Genomic DNA, 13003 nt, shown 5'->3' on the forward strand with positions numbered 1-13003 from the left:
CAAAATTTGTTGTGCAATTTATCCTGGGTACGCTGATACCCCCTATGTGGGGGGAACCACCGTTTGGGCGCATGGCAGAGCTTGGGAGGGCCATTTCGGAATGCAGATTTTGATGGAACGGTCTACAGGCATCATGATGCATTTGCAGAGACCCTGATGTGCCTAAACAGTGCAATCCCCCCAATTCTAACTCCTTCTTTAACCTCAACACACCCCTAACCCTAAAAATCAAAACCTAACCACAAACCTAACCCACCCCTAACCCTAATCCCAACCCTAACCCCAACCATAACTGTAACCCAAACCCTAACTTTAGCCCCCACGCTAACTATCCCCAAACCTAACCCTAATTCTAGCCCCAATCCTAACCCTAACTTTAGCCCAACTCTAACCGTAATGGGAAAATAGAAATAATTTTTTTTTACTTTACTATTAACTAAAGGGGTGATAAATTGGGGTTTGAGTTACTATTTTTTTATTTTGATCACTGTGATAGACCCTATCACAGTGATCAAAATGAACTAATAGGAAAAAAATCTCCTATATATATTGCCAGGAACCGGCCGGGAGATCTTGGTGGGTGCAGGCTGCCCGCCATTTTCTACCTGAAGAAGCCGGCGGCCCGAGGGACTTCAGAGGGGCCTGCAGGGACAACGGAAGTACTGGGGGGTGATCGGGGGACCCTATTCCTCTCTCCTCTGATGTGCGATCAGAGGAGAGAGAAATTAAATGGAAAATGACTTTTTGCGGTCGCCGTTATGCCATTAATAATGGCGATCGCAACACAGGGGTCGGCAAAAACCAACCAGAATCAATGTTCTCTGGGGTCACGGCTACCACCGGCAGCCGAGAACCCAGAGAAATTCCGACGCTGGGTGGCGCTATAACCTTAAACCTCAGCGCAGTTAAAAAGTAGCGCTGTGGTTTAAGTACCCTTAACTGCCGCCGTTAAAAGGCGTATCGGGGATCGTTAAGGCTATGTGCACACGGGGCGGATTCTTCTGCGGATCCGCATCTGCGGGTACGCAGCAGATTTAGGTGCGTTGTACAGTACCATTGTTTTCAATGGTAAACTGGAAAACGCTGTGCACATGCAGCGGATTTTTCTGCACGGTTTTGCTGCGGTTTACAATCCGCAGCATGTCAATTCTTTTGTCCAGAAACGCTGCGGTTTCACACCTCATCCATTATGAGGTGTAAAACCGCAGGGCAAAACCGCAGTCAAAACCGCAGTCAAAACCGCAGATAAACCCCAGGACTTTAGTCCTGTGGATTTATCTGCGGTTTTCACTACAAAATCCACAGAGGCAAAAAACTCCGTGTGCACATAGCCTAAGGGATTAATGTTGCTGTACATTAGGCCTCGTCAGCCATACAGACGAGTTTAGATAACATCTTTACATCAATTTTTGAGAGACGTCCAGTTCAAGGTACTGTCACTGTGGTGCCATATTTAAGCTACTTCTTGATGACCATCTTTACAGTGTCCCATGGTGTATCTAATGATTTGCAAATTGTTTTGCTCCATTCTCCTGACTGATACAGTAGGAAAAATAAGCATTTGATACATTGCGGATTTTGCAAGTTTTCCCACCAACAAAAAATGGAGAGGTCTGTTATTTTTATCGTAAGTTCACTTCAACTGTGAGAGACAGAATCTTAAAAAAAAAAAATCAATGTATGATTTGTATATAATTGCCATTTTATTGCATGAAATAAGTATTTGCTAAAATAGAAAAAACAAAACTATGTGTCACAGAAATCTTTGTTTACAATTACAGAGGTCAGACATTTCATGTAGTTCTTGACCAGGTTTGCACACACTACAGCAGGGATTTTGGTCCACTCCTCCATACAGATCTTCTCCAGATCGTTCAGGTTTCAGGACTGTCGCTGAGTTTCAAACTCCCTCCAAAGATTTTCTATTGGGTTTAGGTCTGAAGACTGGCTAGGCCACCCAGGATCATGGATATGCTTCTTAGGCTAGCTTCACACTAGCGTTTTGGGCCGCAGCGCACAGCCGCCGCTAAGCCCCGCCCCCTGCCCGCCCCCTCCGGTCATCTCCGCCTAGTATCGCACACGGCTGCATGCGATATGCACACCCTATCTTTAGCAGGGCGCAGCGCACGTAAAATTCTACTAGTGCACGGTGTGCACACCCTATGCTAAAAGATAGGGTGTGCAGATCGCATGCAGCCGTGTGCGATACTAGGCGGAGATGACCGGAGGGGGCGGGGTTTAGCGGTGGCCGTGCGCTGCGGCCAAAAACGCTAGTGTGAAACTAGCCTTACTGAGCCATTCCTTAGTTGCCATGGCCGTGTGTTTTGGGTCATTGTCATGCTGGAAGACCTAGCCACAATGCATCTTCAATGCACTTACTGAGGGAAGGAGTTGATTGCCAAAATCTCACAATACATGACCCTATCCATCCTCCCTTTAATACGGTGCAGTCATCCTGTTCCCTTTGCAGAAAAGCAATGTATGAAATTTCTCCCACCATGCTTCACGGTTGGGACGGTGATCTTGGGATTGTACTCACCATTCTTCCTCCAAACACAGTGAGTGGCGTTGATACCAAAACGTTCTATTTTGGCCTCATCTGACCATATAACCTTCTTCCATGCCTCCTCTGGATCATCCAGATGGTCACTGGCTAACTTAAAATGGGCTTGGTCATGTGCTAGCATGGGCAGGGGGACCCTGAAGGATTTTAAAGAATGACAACTGATGGTAATGTTTGGTCCCAGCGCTCTTCAGGTTATTGACAAGGTCCTCCCATGCAGTTCTGGGCTGATTCCTCACCTTTCTCAGAATCATCCTTACCCAACGAGGCAAGATTTTGTATGGATCCCCAGACCAAGGAAGATTGACAGTCATCTTGTGTTTCTTCCATTTTCTAATAATTGTGCCAACAGTTGTTGCCTTCTCACCAAGCTGCTTACCTATTGTCCTGTAGTCCAGCCTTGTGAAGGTCTACAATTTTGTCCCTGGTGTCCTTAGACAGGTCTTTGGTCTTGGACATGGTAGAAAGGTTGGAGTGTGATTGATTGTGTGAACAGGTGTTCTTTATACAGGTAACAAGTTCAAAAATTTGCAATTAATACAGGTAATGAGTGCAAAGTAGGAGTGCTTCTTAACCCCTTTATGACATACTATCCCGCCCAGGTGACCCGGGCTTGTATGACCATGGACGGGATAGTACGTCATCGCGATCAGCAGCGCTCACGGGGGGAGCGCAGCTGATCGCGGCCGGGTTTCAGCTGATTAATACAGCTGACACCAGACCGCTCCTGGCACATTAACCACCAGCACACTGCGATCAAACATGATCGCAGTGTTCCGGGGGCACAGGGAAGCATAGCGCAGGGAGGGGGCTTCCCTGAGACCCTCGGAACAAGGCGATGAAGCATCGCGCAGGGAGGTGGCTTCTCAGTGTCTGCTGAGAGCAGGTGCTGAGAAGCTTCCTTAAGGCCCCGTCTCACATAGCGAGATCGCTAGCGAGATCGCTAATGCGTCTCTGATTTTGTGACACAACAGCGATCTCGGCTGTGATCTCGCAACATGTGACACATAGCGGCGACCGGGCCCCCGCTGGATAACGCTGATCGTGCTCGAATGTCCTGGGCCATTTTTTCCCATCGACGGCGTCCCGCTGGCCAGCATGCATCGCTGTGTTTGACGCCGACGAGCGACCTCGTTGGGGATGCAGAACTCAGGGACGCAGGCTGGAATTGTTCAGAATAGCTGCTGTGTGACAACGCACCAGCGTTCCTTACTAGGTCGTATCGTTGTCGGGGTTGCTGGTGCATCGTTGAAGAGATCTGCCTGTTTGGCAGCTTACTAGAGACCATGTAGCAATGCACCAGCGATCCCTACCAGGTCATATCGTTGTCGGAATCGCTGGTGCGTCGCTATGTGAAACGGGACCCTTACACTGCCTGTCAGATCGCTGATCTGATACAGTGCTCTGCAAAGTGTCACATCAGCGATCTGACTTTACACAGTAATTGTCCCACCCTGGGAAAATGTAAAGGGAAAAAAATGTCTAAAAATAATTTAAAAATTCCTAAATAAAGAAAAAAAAATCCCCACAAATTCATTTCTTTTTGTAAATAAAAAACAAACAAAAGTACACATATATTTAGTATCGCCATATCCGTAACGACCAACCCTATAAAACTCTCCTACTAGTGAATCCCTTTAGTGAACCCCTTTAAAAAAAAAAAAAAAGGCAAAAAACAATGCTTTATCATCATACCGCCGAGCAAAAAGCGCAATAACACGTGATCAAAAAGACGCATATAAATAAACATGGTACCGATGAAAACGTCACCTTGTCCCGCACAAAACGAGCCACCATATAGCGTCATCAGCGAAAAAATTAAAAAGTTACAGCTCGCAGAATAAAGCGATGCAAAAATAATTATTTTTTCTATAAGAGTTTTATTGTATAAAAGCGCCAAAACATAAAAAAATAATATAAACGAGGTATCACTGTCATCGTATTGACCCGCAGAATAAAACTGCTTTATCAATTTTACCACATGAGGAACGGTATAAACGTCCCCCTCCCCAAAAAGAATTTCATGAATTGCTGGTTTTTGTTCATTCTGCATCCCAAAAATCGGAATAAAAAGCAATCAAAAAATGTTATGTGCCGAAAATGGTACCAATAAAAACGTCAACTCGTCCCGCAAAAAATAAGACCTCACATGAGTTAAAATATGGAAAAAATTTACAGGTCTCAAAATGTGGTGATGCAAAAACTATTTTTTGCAATAAAAAGTGTCTTTTAGCGTGTGACAGCTGCCAAACATAAAACCCCTCTTTATCACCTCCTTAGTTAGGGAAAAATAATAAAATTAGGGTTAGGGCTAGGGTGACGGTTGGGAATAGGGCTAGGGGTGTGTTGGGGTTAGAGTTGAAGTTAGAATTGGGGGTTTTCCACTGTTCAGGCACATCAGGGGCTCGCCAAACGTGACATGGCATCTGAACTCAATTCCAGCAAATTCTGTGTTGAAAAAGTCAAACAGTGCTCCTTCCCTTCCAAGCTCTGCCATGCGCCCAAACAGTCGTTTACCCCCACATATGGGGTATCAGCCTACTCAGGACAAATTGCTCAACAACTTTTGGGGTCTATTTTCTCCAGTTACCCTTGGGAAAATAAAAAATTGGGGACCAAAAGATCAGGTTTGTGGAAAAAAATATTTTTTTATTTTTATGGCTCTACGTTATAAACTTCTGTGAAGCACTTGGAGGTTCCAAGTGCTCACCACATATCTAGACAAGTTCCTTGGGGCGTCTAGTTTCCAAAATGGGGTCACTTGTGGGCGGTTTCCACTGTTTAGGCACATCAGGGGCTCTCCAAACGACATGACACCCGCAAACCATTCAATCAGTCTGCATTCCAAAACATCACTACTTCCCTTCCGAGCCCCAACGTGTGCCTATACAGTAGTTTACTCCCACATATGGAGTATTCGCGTACTCAGGACAAATTGGACAACAACCTTTGGGGTCCAATTTCTCCTGTTACCCTTGGGAAAATAAAAAAATGGAGACTAAAAGATCATGTTTGTGGAAAAAATATGATTATTTTATTTTCACGCCCGGGGATTATAAACATCTGAGAAGCACTTGGGGATTCAAAGTGCTCACCACACATCTAGATAAGTTTTTTTGGGGTCTAGTTTCCAAAATGGGGTCACTTGTGGGGGGTTTCCACGGTTGAGGCACATCAGGGGCTCTCCAAACATGACATGGCGTTCAATCTCAATTCCAGACAATTTTGCATTGAAAAAGTCTAATGGCGTTCCTTCCCTTCCGAGCTCTGCCATGCGCCGAAACAGTGGTTCCCCCCCACATATCAGGTTTCAGCGCAGTCAGGACAAATTGCACTGTCACAGGGTCCTTCTCTGGTATCACACAATCAACAGAGCAAGTGAAGAGTGAACAACTCCAAGACCTTTATTCAGGCAAAAATACGAAAAGGTCCATATTCAGTCCACCACACAAAGGATAAGATAGTCCAGAATAAGAATGCAGTCCAGTAACAGGATAAAATGTCCAAGGAAACGAGATTCCAAAACTCTAGCACCAGAGGATAAAATGGGTCCTTCTCTCTGAAATGCAGTCTTTACACGATCCTGTCCACACCGGAACTGACTTGCCCAGCTCCTGTTCTCTCTCCACCCCCTTCCTTGTCCAGGGAAAGTCAAACAAGTTGGGGCGGTTTCCAGGCCCCCCAGAGGAGAATAAAGGGCCTTAGGGATTAATGCACTACAGGGGGTCATCAAGAGACAGATACAGTGAGGCTGTAGACTTACAATGTAATAAGAAAAACACTGTGAAAATAACTGAAATAGAACAATAGGAATATACAAAAAATGACATCCACATAGCATATCACACCATCACGTGCACAATAACTTTTGGGGTCCAATTCATCCTGTTACCCTTGTTAAAGTAAAAAAAAAAAAAATTGGACCTGAAGTAATTTTTTTGTGAAAAAAAGTTAAATGTTCATTTTTTTTTTTTAAACATTCAAAAACTTCCTGTGAAGCACCTGAAGAGTTAATAAACTTCTTGAATGTGGTTTTGAGCACTTTGAGGGGTGCAGTTTTTAGAATGGTGTCACTTTTTTTGGTATTTTCTATCATAAAGACCCTCAAAGTGGCTTCAAATGTGATGTGGTCCGTAAAAATAAAATGGTGTTGCAAAAATGAGAAATCGCTGGTCAACTTTTAACCCTTATAACTTACTAACAAAAAAAAATGTTGGTTCTAAAATTGTGCTGATGTAAAGTAAACATGTGGGAAATGTTATTTATTAAGTATTTTGCGTGCCATACCTCTGTGATTTAAGGGCATGAAAATCCAAAGTTGGAAAATTGTGAAATTTTTAAAATTTGCCAAATTTTCGTTTTTTTCCACAAATAAAGGCAAGTTATATCTAAGAATTTTTACCACTAACATGAAGTACAATATGTCATGAGAAAACAATGTCAGAATCACCGAGATCCATTGAAGAATTCTAGAGTTATTACCTCATAAAGGGACAGTGGTCAGAATTGTAAAAAATTGGCCCTGTCATTAAAGTGCAAACCACCCTTGGGGGTTAAAGGGTTAAAGGGAAACTAACAGGTCAATGAGAGCCAGAATTCTTGCTGGATGGTATGTAATCAAGTTCTTTTTTCATGTAATAAAATGCAATTTAATTATTAAAAAGGCATGCAATTTGATTTTCTATTTTGTTTCTGGTGTCCTTGAACAGCTCTTTGGTCTTCACCATAGTGGAGTTTGGAGTATGACTGTTTGAAGTTGTGGACAGGTGTCTTTTATACTGATAAGTTCAAACAGGTGCCATTACTACAGGTAATGAGTGGCGGACAGAGAAGCCTCTTAAAGAAGAAGTTACAGGTCCGTGAGAGCCAGAAATCTTGCATGTTTTTAGGTGACCAAATACTTATTTTCCACCATAATTTGAAAAATAAATCTTGTCAAATCAGACAAGGTGATTTTATGGATTTGTTTTCTCATTTTGACTCTCATAGTTGTGGTCTACCTATGATGTCAATTCACTCTTACCTTTTTAATTGGGAGAACTTGCACAATTGGTGGCTGACTAAATACTTTTCTTCCCCACTGTAAATACAGACCTTTCCATTCTTTGTAGGTGAGAAAGCTGGCAAAATCGGCAGTATGTAAAATACTTATATTCTCCACTGTATATTTCAACAAAGAGATCCCTTTTCTGTATTGTGAGCAGTTTACAAGTTAAGCTTTTTACAGCAAAATGCAACTAAGAAAATGTCAGGAAAACTGTACTAGAACAACGATCTTTATATGACAGGTGGGGAACCTCTGACACACAGGCCTTCTACAACCCTCAATGACTAGAGTTGAGAGAATTTTTCAATATTCGGTTCGGATTACGATTGCCGGTGAATATTGTCTTTGCAATATTCGCTGAACATAGCCCAACGCCATTGTAGTCAATGGGAGTAGAAATGAGCGAATATGTTCGTAAATGATCGCCAAAAATAAATTTGGCACAGATAGGGTATAACTATGGCAAATTCGGATTCGGCGATCATTTTCGAACACATTTTCTCATGTCTATCAATGACACTTCCTCTGGCCCCAGGTAGATTCCCTGGGACCACAGTGATCAGGCCAGCCACCCCGTTTTTCCGGCCCTTCAATTGCTCATTACACTGCGAGCACGCAATATTCACTACTGAACGCTACACTGAGGCTCCTGTGTAATGTTTATGCCTCAGTGTCTCCTATGTGGTGTACAGCAGATCTTCCACTGCTTGAGATCTATAAATAAGCAATGATGAATTTCCCATTGTAAGGAGACATGCAGCATACATCTGTGTTCCAATTAACTTACTGATGTGAGCTTTTCTTTACAAAACTTAATCACAAAGCATTGACTATGCTCCAGACCAACAAAACCCTGGAAAAGCAATTACAAGTAGCAACAATACCACCTAAGATCACAAGACTTACCAAAGAGAAGGGGTTCCAGGTATCAAATTTGGGGTGAGTTTTTTGGTTTGCTCAAATATAGCAGGATCATATTTAAGTTGATAATTTTGTACGACCCTCAAATGATGGTATATACATTCAAATAGCCCTTGTCAGAAAGAGAGGTTCCCCACCCATTATATGGGATTAATCAGAACAACCACCACAAGATGGATTTCATCAACCCAGGTATCATTTTAACCAGTATAACGGTGCCGACCTGATACTGTCTGTAGGTTACTGTGCACAATCATGCTGATAGGTTCCCTTTAAATGTGATTGGCCCATACTGAATGTAACCACATGCCCAATTAAAAAGACAGTAATCAAACCAATGTAACCACATTATTTTAGTTTTGTTAATTTTAATTTGCCCCTTTCAAAATGCTTTTAATTGTTTTTCTAAGGACTTGTACAGATTATAGGTGACATTGAAGTTGGAAAAAGTTCTGAAATGATGTTATTTTACATGACAAAAACCTGGCATTTTAACAAGTGTGTGTAAACTTTTTACACCTACTGTAATTACCAATGCAGCGCTCTTGAGTTCAGTGGAAATACGTTTACCTTTTTAAGTCCATCTTCTACTCCAGGTATGATCATAATACAGGCCACTAATGTTCCAAGTAGAAGGAAAACCGAGAAAGTCAGGCGGGTTATCGTTGAACTCTTTGTAGATGGGCAACATCCACAGAGGAGGCATGGTGCTGTGCCACAAAGACATGAAGCCTATGGTGAGAAAGAGGAAGAGTAAAACACTGATGGTCGCATGAGTATGATTAAAATAAAATAAGCAAATACTAAGGTGCAGATGGGTTAAGAAAATTCTAGCATCAAGTATCACACACAAAACACATGGAAAAGTAACTGACAGATGAATAAGTAATGGAGACTGTGCGTAGAGAGGATTCAGCTGTTCACCAGACATCAGAGGTCTGAGAAGGGGGGAAAATGGCAATGAAACAAAAAAGGGTTAGATGTGAAGCCAAGAGGCTCCGGACACAAAGACTACAAGTGCAGATCAGAGATTCCAGCTCTCTCCTAACTTATACACAAGTTACTGTACTTACAAGACAGCAGTATGTAGATAGAGAGGAGAGAAAAAAGGCCCAAGAGTCTGCACAATGTCAGGAGAAGCGCATCTGATGTACAAACATTAGAAGTGGGCTCTTCTCACTAAGCACAGTAACACCTCATGGCCATACTCTAGGCATATATGCCAGCAGTACTTCACAGCATGTGTTTCAAGCTTATGCCTAGGGTTCCATTCATGCAACAGATGGGCCACATACATTGGTATACCACTTTTTTATATAACAGTGAAGTAGACACTTCAATTTCATACAAATTTATGCAGTAAAAAGCTATACAGCGCAGTGTTTGGGGTTTGTTTGTTGTTTTAAATGCAGCCTCTGGTGGACATTACCTTATATAAGCCTATATTGTACAATACACTGCAGGCATCCAGAACGCGTAGGAATAATAAATGGATTGTATGGGCAAAATAAAAGCTTGCCAGGAGACTAGATGGAGAAAAGTGGAAACTACAGACATACTGCTAACTGCATATCAGTGGTCGGAATAGAAATGAAGGAATGTATGATAACGGGAATCTGTCAGCAGGTTTTTGTTCAATATTCTGAGAGCAGCAGGACGTAGGGACAAAAACCCTGATTCCAGTGATGTGTCACTTACTGTGAGCTGCTGTTTCAATAAAATCAATGTTTTGTCAACAGGAGATTTTTACTACAGGACTAGATGTCTTGTGCCTCCTAGTCAACAGTTCCCACCACTTATTAGCAGCTTTCTGTCAAAGTAAATCACACACAGAAATCTGTCAATCAGTGGTGTGGGCTCAGCATTCAGTAAACTGCTAGATCTGCAGCAGAGAAAATTGTAATTGTATCAAATTGACAGAAAGAAGCTCAGTAAGGGACTCATCGCTGGAATTAGGGTCTCAGCCAAGCAGCCCATACATCAAACTGCTTTCAAAATCTGGTGGCAGATTTTCCATTAAAAACTGAAGTTTAGTGATCAAAAAAGTTACCGTACATGCCCATATAGACTGATTAGGGTGGTTGATCCCACTTACAGGAAAGTCAGTGCACTTTGTTCATGCAATGAACAATTACACAGCTCTGTTGGCAGAAACAGTGTGTGCTTGTGTTATTATTCTGGAAAGTTACAAAAAACAAACTATAGAAATTTGGTATTGCCAAGTATCCAGGGAAAGCGACACAGATACTCAGATGATGCCTGAATTATACTGCGCAACAAATTTCAGGGAAGTTGTCCCCTGAGAAAATGTTATTGTATCTTATAGATTTTGATATGCTGAACACGAATATGTGCTCTAAAAGTCTGTATCACGTAAGGTTTTTAAGAAACAACAGTTTATAGTCTACATTATGAGGTCCGAGGCACTACATACATGTGCATCGATGCCAGCAGCAAAAGCAATTGGTCAAAAGTGTTTTGCAGACAACTTTCATTTATAATCCGTGTCAGATGCTTCTCGATTAAGATTCCAGCAATATTCAGCCAGCATTGACGTACTCCACTCTCCCTGCTACCTTTTCTCCATCAGCGCAATGTCTTGGTGAAATCTTTCACCATGTTCATCGCTAACAGCACCAAGATTGGCTGGAAAAAAGCCCAAATGAGAATGTAGAAAATGCATTTTTAGTGACATATTGCATTTCATGAAATCATATGCTGTGAGGCAGTTGTACACAAGTTGTTCAATGTTCAGTGCGCTGCTGTTGCCAAGGAAGTTGAAGATCATATCTTTAACCCCTTACCTACAATTGACGTAATATTCCGTCCATGTGACCATGGACCCAATTACCATGGACGGAATATTACGTCATCGCGATCAGCGGCGCCCACGTGGTGAGCGCCGCTGATCGCGGCCGAATGTCAGCTAATTATCATAGCTGACACCCGGCACAATGTGTCAGGGGCGGTCACGGACCGCCCCCAACACGTTAACCCCTTGCACACCGCGATCAAACACGATCGCGGTGTACCGGGGGTTAAAGGGAAGCATCGGCAGGGAGGGGGCTCCCTCCGTGCTTCCCTGAGCCCCCCACGGCAGCGCAATGTGCAGCACTGCTGCGGGGGACTCCTTTCCTGCAGGTCCCCGGATCCAATATGGCGACGGGGACCTCCGGGGGCCTGCAGGAAGCTGGCTTCCTCAGCGCCTGCAAAGCGCAGGCATGAGGAAGCCTGTGCAGTGCCTGTGACAGATCGCTGATGTGTCACAGTGATCTGTGATGTGACAGATGAGCGATCTGTCACAGGACAGTGATGTCCCCCCTGGGACATTGTAATAAAGAAAAAAAAAAAAAAAAAAAAAAATCGCCAAATAAAAATAAATAAATAATTCCCCAATAAATTCATTTTTTGGAAATAAGAAAAAAAAAAAAAAAAACACAATAAAAGTACACATATTTGGTATCACCGCGTCCGTAACGACCCGCCCTATAAAACTGTCCCAATAGTTAACCCCTTAAGCGAACCCCTTAAAAAATAAAAATAAAAAACGAAGCAAAAAATAATGATTTATTATCATACCGCTGAACAAAAAGTGCAATAACGCGCGATCGAAAAGACGCATATAAATATCCATGGTACCGCTGAAAACGTCATCTTGTCCCGCAAAATACGAGCCACCATACAGCATCATCAGCGAAAAAATAAAAAAGTTATAGCGCGCAGAATAAAGTGATGCAAAAATAATTATTTTTTATATAAAATTGTTTTCATTGCATAAAAGCGCCAAAACATAAAAAAATGACCTAAATGAGGTATTGCTGTAGCCGTACTGACCCGAAGAATAAAACCGCCTTATAAATTTTACCGCACCCGGAACGGCGTAAACGTACCACCCAAAAGAAATTCATGAAACGCTGGTTTTTGTAAATTCTGCGTCCCAAAAAAAGAAATAAAAAGCGATCAAAAAAGGTCACATGCCCGAACATGATACCAATAAAAGCGTCAACTCGTCCCGCAAAAAATAAGACCTCACATGACTCGGTGGGTCAAAATATGGAAAAATTATAGCTCTCAATATGTGGTGATGCAAAAACTATTTTTACAATAAAAAGCGTCTTTTAGCGTGCGACAGCTGCCAAACACAAAAACCGCCATAAATAGTAAATCAAACCACCCGTTATCACCCCCTTAGTTAGGGAAAAATAATAAAATTTAAAAAATGTATTTATTTCCATTTTCCCATTAGGGTTAGGGCTAGGGTTAGGGCTAGGGTTAGGGCTAGGGTTAGGGCTAGGGTTAGGGCTAGGGTTAGGGCTAGGGTTAGGGCTAGGGTTAGGGCTAGGGTTAGGGCTAGGGTTAGAATTGGGGGTTTCCACTATTTGCGCACATCAGGTGCTCTCCAAACGCAACATGGCGTCTGATCTCAATTCCAGCCAATTCTGCGTTGAAAAAAAGTCAAATGGTGCTCCTTC

General features: G+C 42.6%; 1 protein-coding gene across 3 annotated transcripts in view; it reads right to left on the bottom strand.

The window, feature by feature from the left end:
- Positions 1-13003, bottom strand: part of SERINC2 (serine incorporator 2) — a 237958-nt gene that overhangs the window by 179132 nt on the left and 45823 nt on the right. For 2 of the 3 annotated variants that reach the window (XM_073564241.1, XM_073564259.1), the window contains exon 2: positions 9102-9263. The exons of the other annotated variant lie outside the window; for it this stretch is intronic. In XM_073564241.1, the coding sequence (XP_073420342.1) occupies positions 9102-9263 (162 nt within the window). The remainder of the gene's footprint in view (positions 1-9101; positions 9264-13003) is intronic. 3 annotated transcript variants of the gene reach the window in all.

This window comes from Dendrobates tinctorius, unplaced genomic scaffold (assembly GCF_039654945.1).
Source record: "Dendrobates tinctorius isolate UK_male_01 unplaced genomic scaffold, ASM3965494v1 ptg000015l, whole genome shotgun sequence".
NCBI classification, from domain to species: domain Eukaryota; kingdom Metazoa; phylum Chordata; class Amphibia; order Anura; family Dendrobatidae; genus Dendrobates; species Dendrobates tinctorius.